Below are 14,240 nucleotides of genomic sequence, written 5' to 3'. Positions count from 1 at the left end.
TTTGATACAAGGCTCAAAATCATGTTGCTTGACAACAAAGTAAGGGATGATTGTATTTTGGATCCTAGCCATGGCTTTCCATTTCCTAATGCTTTATGATTGGATTACACATCCATTAGTTCACTAGCCATCTTGTCTTTGCCAGTAGGTCGCAGTTCATTGCTGCACGCAATAGTGCCTCTTTAAATAGATGCGACTGCATGGATCAACTCTTCGCGTGTAGTTTGAGGGCAAGTAGTTTGTTTTGACTGCATCATGTTCATTGAACTCTGTGTTGTATCTCTTTGTGTGGCAGAGATGAGTTTGCTAGATATCTTTTTTTTAGATCCTTTTAATCCATTCAGGGGAAAAAAGACTATTTTTCATTCAATTGCAAACAAAAACATATATATTCTGAATCTAGCTTTTCAAAAACTATTTGTCAAATGAATATATTTACATTTTGGACTATGACAAATAACTCTGCTATATGTATATATTTTATTTTTCAAGCATAATAATGCACTTTTCAACTATTTAAAAGAACAGAGATCTATAGATATAAAAGATTAAAATAGCCTTTAGTTAGCTTACTCTCATCTTCAAGCCTCGTGCTGAGCACGTCAGCCATCACCATCTTCAGGTGACAAGTGAGTTGTGACAAGTGAGTGGTGGTCTTGACTGAGAATCTGAGGAACTATGTTAAAGACTTGTCAGTCACAATGATCCTAACCCAGTGTTCCTTTAACCAAGGGATCTGTGATTTGGAGGGTGGCGCGACTCCCAGGTTGAATGCGTTCCAGTTGAAGTGGTCAGAAAAGCAAGGAAAAAAAATTGCTTTGCTCCCTAAGATGGTAGATCTATTCATCTATTCCTAGCAATGCAGCAGATCGCCTGTTTTTTTGTTTTGCTTGCAGTCAAAAACACCGCTGCAGCACGTTCACTGATAGAGTGCGGTCAGTGCTCTGTGTATGGATTATTTCAGTCACAAATACAGAACACTGGCAGTACAGATGAAAAGTGTTACAGTTTTGCTACTTTTTACATTCACTGCTGCCATCTTGGATAGAAAAGTTGCAGTTGGTGGGGCTTCTCTGACTTTCCTAGTAGGAAATCCATCTTGAAGGGGCATTACAATTGAAAACTTCAACTTGCTTCAGATGAAACACAACATAAAGTCTACCTTCCTAACCGTCCTCATGGGACTTTTAGGCAAACCTCTTGCTGCCTATTAGTAAAAAAAAGTTTAAAGCACACACTTAGAGACTATATCCATCTTTCTTGACTGGCCGGCTGTAAATGTTTAGTTTTCCATTAACCAGAAAATTTGAGTCAACTAACCTTTTCAATTCGTTAAAACCAACAGAATAATAAAACTGTTCTAAATTTTCAAATAACAGAAATTGTAGTGATGTGCGGATCGATACTGAAATATCGATTCCTCCGATACCAGTCATTTATGCTCTAGAATCGATTCTCACATTAAAATATCGATATTTTAGTAATTTAGGGTGAATTTGAAGTTTATCATTAACAGGAACACAGTGGAAAGAAACTATATCATTCGGATTGTCTACATTGGAAGGAACTACTTCCTCTTCCGCCTTTGAAGGCAAACTGAAGAGGGACAGGGACAGGTGCTGCTAGGGCGAGACAGACGTCTCTCACAGAGTCCTTTAGTGCTGCAGGCAGGCAAGGTGTTCAAATATATTTCTATATGATGAATTCTGCATTATTAAGTGATAACAACATAGTAATCATTATGATGCTATAATTTGAAGTACAATAAAAGAGACAATAAATAAAATAAGTTTTTGTACAAAGTATCGGTATCGGATCAGTATTGTCGATACCACCCAGAATTTTACTTGGTATCGAATCGGAAAGGAAATCAGTGGTATCACACATCACTAAGAAATTGTTGTTTTATCTAAAACAACATATAAAATATCTTTATTTCTTTTTGCAAGATTTACTTTGATACATTGGCCTGAGAGACTTTTCAGGCCAACACTATCCCATTCTGAAATAAGTCATGTCATATTTACTTGAGCACACACTGTATCATGCAGTACTGAGAGCAACGAGGGCTCATTTTGTCAACAGCATCTCAGCACTTAGACCTCTGAGGTCTGCAGCTGACAGCCTAACAAAAACAGGCTGCAGTAGGTGCATTTCAGCTGCTTTTGAAACAATCCCGTGTGCTGTTACCTTTGCTTCAACTTCTCGAGAATAAATTCATGCAGCTGAAAAATCTGATTTTATTTCATGGTCAGAAATGAGTGTAAGGTTGAAGGTTTGTGGCTATTTATAATAAAAACTAAACTCTGTTTCTCTGTGTATTTCAGATATTCACGCGCTATGGGAAATGCTACACATTTAATTCAGGCAAAGATGGAAAACCGCTGCAGGTGACGACGAAGGGTGGGATGGGCAATGGCCTGGAGCTGATGTTGGATATCCAGCAGGATGAATACTTGCCTGTCTGGGGAGAGACTGGTAAGCTCACCTTGAGGACATTTTATCCCCAGTTTTGAAGCTCTCACCTTGTACCACTGTTAGGGGAACTTTAATTAAAAAAAGACAGATTCATCAGAATCACCTGAAAACAGAAAGTTATTTTCAATGCCGGTGCTCTGAGAAACACCAGAGGGGTGGAAATAACTATCACAGAGATTCTCTTCCAACCTCTAAGGTAAAGATTTGACTAGGCTGTATTGCATTCCCTCTAAGTCTTCTATATGTAACTGTGACAAATAAAATACATTTAGCAAAGGGATTTTTATCCAGGTGTGTATCTAAGGAATCCATACAACAAAAACCTCTGATTCGCTTTTAGAAATGTTTTACACATCTTGATTAATAATGAGTGATGAACCAGCAATGCATTGACGCACTGTTTCCCAGATACAGAATAAGGACAGATGAATACTGATCAGGAAGTTTTATTGTGATATAACCGAATGAATAGTCATATAGTCAGCCCACATGAATCAGACAAGCACTTGACTTATACATAACCGATTAAGGCTGAGGGCTCTCCCATTCGGGGTCGAGCCGTCATCAGAAGAGTTGCGTCTCCTCAGTGCTGCTTCAGGTGAAGCAAAACTGATTTTAATTCACCAGCATAGTCTGCTGTGTGTTTGCATCATTATCTTATAGGCACTGGGAAACGATCATAAAGGAACAGTCCAGTGCGGTCACAGAAACACAATACTCATGATCATTATTAAACATGAAACTTAGAGCAGTACGCCATGATCTGTCCTGATTTAATTGTATTAATATTAAATGCTTTTCATGTAAGATTATTGAATAATTGAAGACTTTTCCAAGAGGCGTGCTGAAAATCAAAGGATGTAATAATTATGCACTTTAATATTATACACTCTACATGCTTTTAATTCTTTGGAATATTCTGTTAGTCTTTCATTATTTTTAACATAGTGTTTAGCTGGTAATCCAAATTCTTTGTTTTTGTAATTATTTAATTCTTTAATTTAATTCAACTTAATTTCTAAATGATATGAATTGGCAGTTGATTGAGTTATACCCATTTGTTAGATGTAGAATGAGGTCAAAAATTTGTTGTAGGAAAAATCAGTAATCAGTGAGGAATCTAACGTTGTCTGCTTGCTTGTTTTTTTTAGAGTTAAATAGATTGGTTGGGAAATATAGTCAACAAATGCTGTGGAAGACCGAGGAACCTTTATGCTAACTGTTGTTGACAAAAACAGCAAACAAGGCAGGCAAAAAATGCCCCGGGCAATGAAGTAACAGGAGCAGGTGTTTGGGAAAGCTTCCCAACACACACCGGGGCAAAGGATTTATGTTCCTTAAAATCTACTATTTCACACTTACAGACACAAGTAAAGATGAGTGATGTGATGTGCATCCTGTAATGCAGATTTTGGGGTTGAAAAAAAGTCATCTGTAGTCACCTTGCAGACTTTACTATAGAGAAAGTTTTTCTTTTGCAGGGAAATACCTCGCAGCTGTAAATAAAAATGTTAAGCTAAGATTTTTTTTGACACTCCTGCAAACTACTAAATGAAGATAATAAGATGAGATAGGTCACTAACAATAGTTTCATTCCACTTGATAAACAAAAGAAGATTTAAGCTTGGCAAAATAGGTATTATAATAAGTAGGTGCAGCTGATAGTTTAAAATATGCTCTTTATTCACTTCATATTTGCTGGGTGTTTGAGCGTTTCTACATAATAGAAAATACACCTCTCAGGTGTTCAGCAATGCAGGACCGGAAGGAAAAAGACAGAACAGCTGCATTACAGGCAGAATTTACCTCTAAAACGTCTTCACGTACATAGTGATTTTCTACCTTAGCGAATAAAATGCTTTACAATTTTGGCTTCTCATTTCAGACACACATTCATCAGTGGAGGAAAATCCAGGTGCTGGTCTGCCCAGTAGATCTTGGCAGATATTTTGACTAGGGAGAGTACAGGAAACATAAATATGATGGCTCAATTCCATTAAGTGCCCCAGTAAGCACTGAATAGTAACCCAGCATGCACAAAAGCAGGCCCTAACTAAGTGGAATACAGTCAACAATAATACCACTGTGCGTTTTCTACAGGTCGAGCTCTCTGCTGCAAGAAAGATCTGTGGGATTAACTTTCCCAAGACTTCTTAAAACAAAAGAATGAGAGATTGAACCAACAGCTCTATTACATTTATTGTGAGAAATGCATGGGTGATTATTCACAATTACAACTTTATACCAATGGAATGAACAAAGGGTTTGTGCATAATGATTAGTATTCACACGATTTTTTCACACAGCTAAATTATGAATATTAACAAATACATCAAGATGTTAATGTTTGGGACAAAGAAACGTATCTGGTTTTGCCTCGTTACAACGTCACAGCTGACTTTATATGCTTTTATTTGAGAAAAGAAATTTTGCATGAACCGTTCAAGAATGATTTTTATACACAATGCCTAATGTTAATACTTCAGCAGTTCAAAATTAGCGCATTACAATTTTAAATATAAAGAGTCTTTGTTAATATTTGGATGAAAGTTTGCAGCCTGAAGTGTAGAACTCATGGACATCTCCAAATGTTGTGTTTCCTCCCTTGAGTTGCTCCACCAGACCTTTGCTGCAAATAACATTCAGTTGCTGCTTGTTTGTGCTTGTTGTTTCTTCATTCAGTTTTGTATTTAATAATGGAAAAGCACGCTCTGTTGTGTTGAGATCAGGTGGCTGACTTGACCGTTGAACAGTATCTCATTTCTTTACTATAAGAAACTCTTGGGTTGCTTGGGGTCATCCATTTGCACTATGAACCACCGTCTGATCAGTTTTGCAGCATTTGGCTGAACCTCAACAGAAAGTATAGCCCTGTACACTTTAGAATTCGTGCTGCTATTATAATCAAAAGTCACATTGTTAATAAACACTAGTGGCCTGGTTCCACTGGAAGTTATACCAACACGTTAGACAGATGATGCGGTATGCTTTGGATCATGAGTTGTTTCTGGTTCTGGTACAAGTTAACTGTAGTTTCTACAGTTTCTGTAGAAGCTTCGACATCACTTCTACAGAGCTGTCGAAGCTCCTTTATGTCTTTTTTTGGCAGTCTAATCTTGATCTTGAGTGTAGTCAGTGGTTTGCACATTTTTATATTGTATTTCTATTCATGAAGGCGTCATGAAGTGATACACCTGCTGACGCAAAAGTGTTCTTGACTTGATTAGATGTCGTGAAGTTGTTTTTCTTAAAAGTGGAAATAATTTGTGCACTTTAGCTGTCTTCTGTGGTCTTTCGGGCCTTTTGGTGTTAAGCTGGTCAGAGCATTTATTCTATTTAACAGTGCACCAGATTGTGGATTTGGCCACTGTTAAAGTTTTTGTTGTCTCTCACTGTTAGGTTTATTTGCATTTTTTGGTCTGATGATGTCCTCTTTGGGCCTCATATTTTAAAATCACAGTAAAATTACAGTGAAAAGCTATAAAATACAAATTAAATACTTTTAAATGAACGTCAAATGTTATGTCTGCTTTATTTGTCATGTAATAACAAGGGAGAAGGCGTCACCTGGATGCTCCCTTGTCAATTGGCCAATTAAATTTGAACCTCTGAAAATAGGGACCTGTGTATAGAAATGGTTGTAATTACTATATATTTGTATCCAAATATTTTGTAAAATCACCTGAAAAAACCTGAAAGTCTGCACTTCGATCACATATTGATTGTTTGATTTACAATCTATTGCAGTGGTGAGAAGCAAAACCATGTTTGTCCCACACATTATGGAGCAAACTGTATAAAAAATCTATAAATATAAGTTGAATAAAAGCTAGTGTCTAACTACCAGTGAAAAACCTCCCAGAATCCTGGGAATTATGGATAACAGTCATTTACGTGTGGAGTGGCATCAAAAGGTTTATGGATATTAAAGCTACAACACCCTCCATGTCTTTCATATGATTATTCCATAAAATGTTAGATACACTGGTGTTTGAACCAAACAGTTTACCACAACTTTAAAGCCAGTGTTCTTTACTAAAATAAATAAATCAGATCCGAATCCATGAGCATGCCTCCTAAGTAATGTGGAAATAGCTAATTCTGATTTATTGAACTTAGCGGCCCATGTCCACTGCAAAGACGAGAGAGAAACGGGAGAAGGAGGGAGAACAGGTCAAGTGTCGTCTGCACAAAGAACGCCAGCAGAGCAGCACAAACTCAATCTTCACAGTTGGTATATTGTCAAAAAAATGTTTTTAAAAGGAATGTACCAGAAGGAGAGAATGTGTAAGGTTGTAGAAGGACCAGCAGCTGATCGAACCATGTAACAAAGAAACAGCAGCTTTAGAGATCAAAAAGAATCATCAGATACACCTGAGTTCACAGGCCGTAGGATTAGTGAGTAAAAGTAAAGCGGGCGAGTGACTGAACAATAAGACAGGTAGGATTAAACTAGTTTAAGAAAATGCGCAAAAGATAAAGTGGATGTAAGTGTATTATTTTACAGGTGTAGTTGAACTTGCTTTGATAAAATCAGGGTGTATCGGGCGTACAGGGGAACACGGATGCAAACGTAAGAAACCTGGACTGGAGTGGATCTTTCAGCATGACCCAGCTACCCAATGGAATAATTTTACCTAGGGGAAAATCAGAGGAGAAAAGCCCTCCAGAGCTCTGACCTAAATCCCATAGAGCACCTATGGGATGTCATGGAGAAAAATGTCAGCCTTGAAAGCTTTTCTGGCTGAAAAATGGAGAGAATTTTGCCACAGTTACTACAGAAATTGGTGACTAGCATTTATGTCCAGACAAGGGTGACAAACTAAATACAAAACCACTGAAACTGAAATCTTAGCAAAGCAATTCTCTTTTCTCTCGATTTTAATTTGCTTGAGAAATGGGAATGGAAAACACAGTTTCCACTGACATTTAAAAATTATTGTTGCAGTGAAATTGTGATATTTTTAAGTGTCCAGCAGTTTTTGTGGACCGCTTTAGTTGTCATTTTCAGGGTGTCAGGGGGTAAAGCATATGCTAGAATTCATAAATTAGAGAAAGGTTACTCCCAGGATACAATATCAATCTACAGATAATATACGTGTATGAACGTGTCTGTATAATTTATATGAACACTCATATTAACACCTCTAGGTAAACAAGAGCAGTCAGACTGCAAAGCTCAAACAGGGCTGAAATTGCCTCTACGTTATACATAAATTAAATTTCTGGACCCAGATCCATTGAAATTTGATATGTAATTGTGAAGATATGATGCAGAATATCAGATTTGGCAATGGTAAAGAATCATTCTAAAAAAAAATAATTTAACCAAGAACTGGATTAATATCAGCCCTAAAAGTTGATCACACCTAAGTTGGGCCAAGTCCCACTTCTAGTAAATCCATCATGCACGTCCATCCATAATTTTTCAAGTAATTCTACTAAAAAACAGAAAAATAAAGAAGCAGTCAAACAAATCTTTGATGGAGGTAATTAGGAGCTTAACCTTCACTATATCTGCATATCTTCAGACTGTGGGAGGAAATGAGAGCAACAATATGCTTTAATAAGGAAAAAGTTAAATAAATTGAAGTAATTTGAAAATGTGTCTGGTGGCAGCTGTGAAAACACACATATATTTTTTTATACTAGAAACTGACAAGGTTATTGTGAGCCTCTCCTGGTTATTGATTTCTGTGCTGAGACATATTATCACATACCTGGCATTATTTCAGAAGAAAGCACAGGCAGTGAAACAATAATGAAGCAACGTATAATACTCGCATTTTGTTCCATACTTTCACCCAAATGTGATTACTTCAGTTGTGTACTGAAGACAGATGTCCACTACTTAAAGTCCTCCTGTTTGCACTCATGCAAACAGGAGCTTGGGTATGACATATACATATATGCTGCTTTAAGCCTCAAGCATTCGTCTAGGCTGCAGCAGCAGCAGGAAATGGCTTTGTATATCAGAAAAGAAATGTGTAACCGTTAAAGTCTGTGTCTCTTTTTCGAAGCTCTCTTGCCAATTCAAGCCACATTTCAGAGCACTTTAATTGAAAATAGTGAGAAAGCCTAGCACTTAGACGATTATAGCAAGTGACAACCGGAAAGAAAAGGCGGCAGGAAACAGACATCCTACTTTATCCCCGAGCCGGCGCTCAAAGAAGCTAAACCTCTTGAATCCAACCTGCCATCGCCACGATAAGCAGGTCCAGGGTTCTGCAAAAGTATGTTTGCACAAGTATAGGTTTGAATCACCACCTCGCTGTGAGGTTTCCCTGATCTCAGTATCAAAGAGGCCCATCTGGTTCATTTAAAATCTATACAGCAGAGTGCTATAGCAAGACAAGCTGTCAGCTGTATTGATTTTCATTTTATCCTCATCATCAATTATTTATTAATTTTATGCATTCACTCTCATATGCCCTTGTAGTGCATAAGACTCCTGCGGGGCGTGTATTGTTATCAGCTGGTCTATTTGGGAAGTCCACCTTCTTTATCCTGTCACTTCTCATTCCAATTATTAACTCCTAAAAGTCCACAATGCATTTGTCATCCATGGAAAATCATGGCAATTACGAATTAATAACTCCACTGGGATAGTTCTTTCCTGCTCAGCTGAGACTACAATTTTACGTTTCACATTTTGTTTTAACTTTCAGCATCTTTTTTTTTTTTTTTACTCGTTAGCTGAGCTTTGTCTCCATCTGATTAGTAACAATTGCTGCTGGTTTGATCATGCAGGCCAGTCTGTGCATACAAATCATCATCCTCATTGTAAATGTCGTAATCTCTCTTATCAACAGATGAGACATCGTTTGAAGCAGGGATCAAAGTTCAGATCCACACCCAAGATGAGCCGCCGTTCATAGACCAGCTGGGCTTCGGAGTGGCGCCGGGGTTTCAGACGTTTGTCTCCTGTCAGGAACAACGGGTACGTCCTTGGAAAGATGGCACAAGTGGAACGCTGAAACTACAATAACACACTGTATCTCAGCGTGTTTTGTCAACAAGATGTTGGAGGATAATTTGTTGCAGTTATAAAGAGGCATTATCTGCGAAAAATAATCTGTTGCACTTTCAAAATGATGAAAACATTACTCTGCTTTTCAAATCCCTGAATAATTTGGGTATTTCAGTCTATTTTGTTTATCTGTCAGCAGCAGATAGAGTAGCAATTACTCCTACAGAAAAGGCTGCTAGTCTCCCTGCAAAGAGTACTTCTATGATTTAGAACTTCATTCATATAGCATGAAACATGGTGCCTTTATTACCCACAATGCAGCTTGAAGCTCTCATGATGAGATTCAGGTGCTTTCTACCAGAATGTGGCCTTGAGGCGGAAATGAGTAGCAGAGGACTGAGGTCACCTGCTTCTAACAGCCTCAGACATATTTTATTGTCAAACTTCACTTTTCAGTCCTGACATAACGTAAGCAAATTTATGTTTTCACACGTTTTCCAGAAAACAATGCCCTTTCACACATACACTCCGTTCCATTCATCTGACAGGATCTTGACTTTTGAGCTTTTATGACTAAATTAAAACGAAAATAAAATTTCAATTCAATAAAGGTTGCTGTGCCCTTATTATTAGGACTTTGTGACATTTTCATATCATTTTCAGCATGGCTTATATTTCAACTGCATAAAATTACAGTAGTATATTATGTCTGCATAAGTCATTCCAGTGTCTTCTTGAGTTGCTCTGCTCACTGACAAATGCCCTAAATAGAAATAGCATGTGCGTAATAATAATTTATCTTAATGACTCTTTCTGCATTTTAGCTTTCTAATAAGCTTTACAATCTTTTTAATGTGTCTTCAGTAGTTCTACATCAGATGACAGATCTCTCTTGCAGCCTTTAAGCAAGAGATGCGGGTAGCTGTCTCAGCGGCACAAACATACAGACACAGAGTGTGACAGGGAGAGAGACCCTGCTCCTAGTGGCAGTGGAAGAGGGAAGTAAATGTTCCAAAGTGTAGTTACTCATCACTAGAGTCAATGCTCACTGACACAGGTGCAAGAAATCTTTTGCAGTTATCAAAAATACAACACTCGTAATGTGTGACTCTCTCGTCACTGGCTTGGGTTTCTGCAAATGCAGCTATTAGAGCACCAACATTAAAACTAACCCATGTCACTTCAGCAGACTGATGGGAGCTGCAAGTCTTGCATATCACTGAAAAAAGGGCTTTAGATGTGTAAAATTGGGGTAATCAGTATTTATACAATTGCTTGGGCTTATGGTGCCTCCAAAGAGGAGGTGGTGTAAGTGTCTTAGTCAGCATGAAATCAACTTATCTAGTGTAATGGGATTTTGCATGCTGGCCCACATCATCAGTACTGTGTCTTTAGTCACTGAAGATGTTTAATGTCTTTCCACATCAGACATCCCTGCATTGCCCTGGTTACTCCTTTAGGGTTGATCAAGCCCTGGCCCACATCCCAGTAGCACTCGCACTTTACTGCTCACTCTCTTTGATTCAAAACCATCAGGAGGATCTTTCAGCAGCCTCTCAGGCACTGCTGATGGCTCTGCCCTTGTCTGCCTCGTCACTCGTGAGACTGATAGCTTTGCTGAACTTCCTGCTGACAGTCAGTCATTTGAAATTTAAGGTGTGAGTACAAACTGAATAGCTTGTACTCACACCTTAAATTTCAAATGAGGGAGGTTAAAATGAATGAATTTCAGACTCTGTGAACTGAAAACTTGCTAGTATTTAGATTGTTGGGAAGAACAGAAATTAAAACAGACACCAAGTCAGACTGCAAACATGGCTCAGTGACTGAGGCATCCAGGGAAGTGGAAATGGCTCTGGTATTCCTCAAGGTTTTTGTCAGACCACAGGGATTTGAAATGACAAGACCCACAAGGTAAGCAGTGCACCGTCAGCACTATGCTGTGCTGGAGGACAACTGCTATTCTCTTTTTTAAATGTTTTTTAAGAACATTAAAAAACATTTCTGGGAATGTTTCAGATCAAAGTTTCCCACAAACTCATCAGCAAAGAATGCTTACTTTTTATTTTTCCATCATTAATATGGTGGAGTTTGAAAAGGCTGATTTGTTAGCCAGAAAGATCTGCCCTGAGCAGGCTGTTCAAGTCTGTGCACTTCTTGGAAGGCTTGGATTTTCCATGCAGTCCTAATAGTTACCCACACGGGGCCTTAACACATATTAAGGAACACAAACTTCCCCTAGCTTGTCGAAGTCGGTTTTGTTGAGTGAAATGAAGTGTATGTAGGTTATTCCTCTGAACTGTGAATAATTCTGTGGGTGCAATGGCGAGCATGCAGTCAGACAAATCACATAGTCTGGGCCCTAATATGGTTCAGAACCATGCAAAATAAATGGAGAGAGAAAGAAGCGGATTTGATCTCGGTCCTTCCACATCCACACTACTACTAAGTGCGTCCCAGTGTCGGCAGGCTGCAGCAGGATTTTGCATGCTGTGAACGTCGCGTCTGCAGGAGAGTGTCCTTCTTTGTTTTTCTCTATTTCCCCACTAGCTCCATTATTTTCCTCGCCAACAGTCATTACAATTCCTTTAATACAATTCTCCTCTCTTTAATATGATTCTACAATCTCTCCATTCCCCCTTTCTCCCCTCTTTCAGTCTCTATTTATTTATCCCATTGTCTGGCAGGCTCAGTCTTCATTAATCTAATGCAGTTTGCTCCCATTCATTCATCTCCCTGTTTCAGCAGTCCTGTAGTGTAAAGCTGTTGGGGACTTTTCAGCCAGCCAAGCTGTCACTCACCGTGATCTGGCAACAGAATAATCTGCAATATCCTTCTACTTTACATGCAAAGTAAAAAAAAATACAAAATAATTCTCCCAGCATTTCTCCATGCGCCTCCTTTTCTGTCCACAGTCACCCCTGCTTTGTACCTTTTGCTCTTTCTTTCTCTCGTGATTTGTTTTCCACTTCGAGGTTTGCTCAGCAGCACACGAAAATATCCTGAAATCTTATACGCCAGATTTACTTTTGTCCACACTTGCAGCAGCTTTTGCTGAGTTTAACCAAAGGGAAATAATGTTGCCACAGAGTGGTTTGAGAAGTCTGAAAAGAGCTTTAGAAAATGCAGGGAAAAATAAAAATAGCAGACCAATGTACATAAAAGACCCATTTTCAAGTTAAAGAACTCCTTTAAGGGATGTAATCCACGTGACTGTGAATAAATGCAGATACACCCATTATCGATTATCACATTTTATCATGCTCTGATGGTTTTTAAGTTTAGCTTGACTTTGCGAAGTACCCTTGATGTTAAAATAATCAGAAGAATGATTATATTCTCCTGATTAGATTAGGTTTTTGTTCGCGCTGTCTATTTTACTTGAGTGCACTGCACTGTATGTGACTACTTATGACTATTGTATGTGCATGCTGAACATCTCCTGGTGTTATTAGTAACCAACTCCAGTTTGTGATACCCGTGGCTGCCTCGTGCCCCCCACTACAGATTGTAAACTGCTGGTCCCTAAATCACAACAGTGGCCTTTAATTTATTGCCATGTGAGCACTCAGTGATGCACTGATTGAACTGATGAGACAGAAACACATACTGCCTTCTTTTTCCTACTTTCCTACTTCATTTAACGCATCACATTTTTCTCTTCTGTTAGTTAAGGCAGATGAAATGTAAATGAGTACGGCAAATGTTGTGATATAACATGCAAATTACAAAATGCATTCCTCCGGAGGGAATTTAGTTTATTTTGTCTACATAAACAGTATAAAGCTAACTCAAGTGTGCACAGGATTCATTTATGCTTGGTTTTAAGTAATTTTTCATTTAACATTTCAATTATTATCTCAGTTATTTTTTGTAACTGAATTATTTCCGTTACTCCTGGGGAGCAGAGACCACGATTAGATCTTTTTTAGTCTATTTATTAGTCTTCTGAATATGTTGACCGACACGCTCTGCTGATCATTTTTCAGTTGTCTTCTACTTTCTCTAGCCCTTTCAGACATTCACTCCTTTTCAGCAATCTGAAGACATCTGAAATTGTCAGCTTCATTTTAGAATGCACACCTTGGTCACTTTCCCACATAAGCCGTGGCAAAGCTCTTTCTAAGTCCAACAAGATTGGCGTATCAATTCAGCACAAGCCTGAATGCGTGCTCTATTGATATAGGCACACATAAGACTTTCACTATCCACCTCTTCCCTTTATCTCTATGAGTTGCTCAACTCACTACAAGGTATGATTTTTTTTTTTTTTTTTTGAAGAATGCCTGAAACTTTAGTCATAGAAAGATGAATGTTTTTGTATGAGACACCTGCTTTCAGTCTCTGTCTCTCTTGCCTACCATCTTGCATACAAACATATAGCCTGTGTCTGCAAATAAGACAGCAGCTCAGCATCAGGCATTTTCAACATTTCATCACCAGTCTCCTTAATTACACAGTTCATTTAAGAACATAAGAAATTGAGCGAAGTGGATAGTGAAAACAAACAAAAGGTCCGTAAACTTAACTAAGCGCAAAAGACCCATTCCCAACGTCGTTAGTTGCCAGTTCTCTGAAATTACCAAAGACCTTCTCCCCACTTTTACAAATCAGTTACACAGTTACAAATTAAAATGTTAGAAAAAAATAGTTATAAAAGTTATAAATTTAACTTTATGTTAAAGCCCATACCATAGTAAAAATAGACTCTGATATATGTCAGGCTTATAAAACTCGGCAATAATGTATGTAATGTAAGTTCTGACGAAATGTTAGCTGCGGCTTGAGTTGG

General features: G+C 38.2%; 1 protein-coding gene across 3 annotated transcripts in view; it reads left to right on the top strand.

The window, feature by feature from the left end:
• The window catches only part of asic1b (acid-sensing (proton-gated) ion channel 1b), a 167,930-nt gene that overhangs the window by 140,199 nt on the left and 13,491 nt on the right, over positions 1 to 14,240 (top strand). For all 3 annotated transcript variants that reach the window (XM_040007458.1, XM_040007440.1, XM_040007448.1), the window contains 2 exons: positions 2,328 to 2,478; positions 9,291 to 9,418. In XM_040007458.1, coding sequence (XP_039863392.1) covers positions 2,328 to 2,478; positions 9,291 to 9,418 — 279 coding nt within the window. The remainder of the gene's footprint in view (positions 1 to 2,327; positions 2,479 to 9,290; positions 9,419 to 14,240) is intronic.

The sequence above is a fragment of the Simochromis diagramma genome, unplaced genomic scaffold, assembly GCF_900408965.1.
Source record: "Simochromis diagramma unplaced genomic scaffold, fSimDia1.1 OVJJ01000320.1, whole genome shotgun sequence".
Lineage (NCBI taxonomy): Eukaryota > Metazoa > Chordata > Actinopteri > Cichliformes > Cichlidae > Simochromis > Simochromis diagramma.
This window is presented reverse-complemented; position numbering and strand designations above follow the sequence as displayed.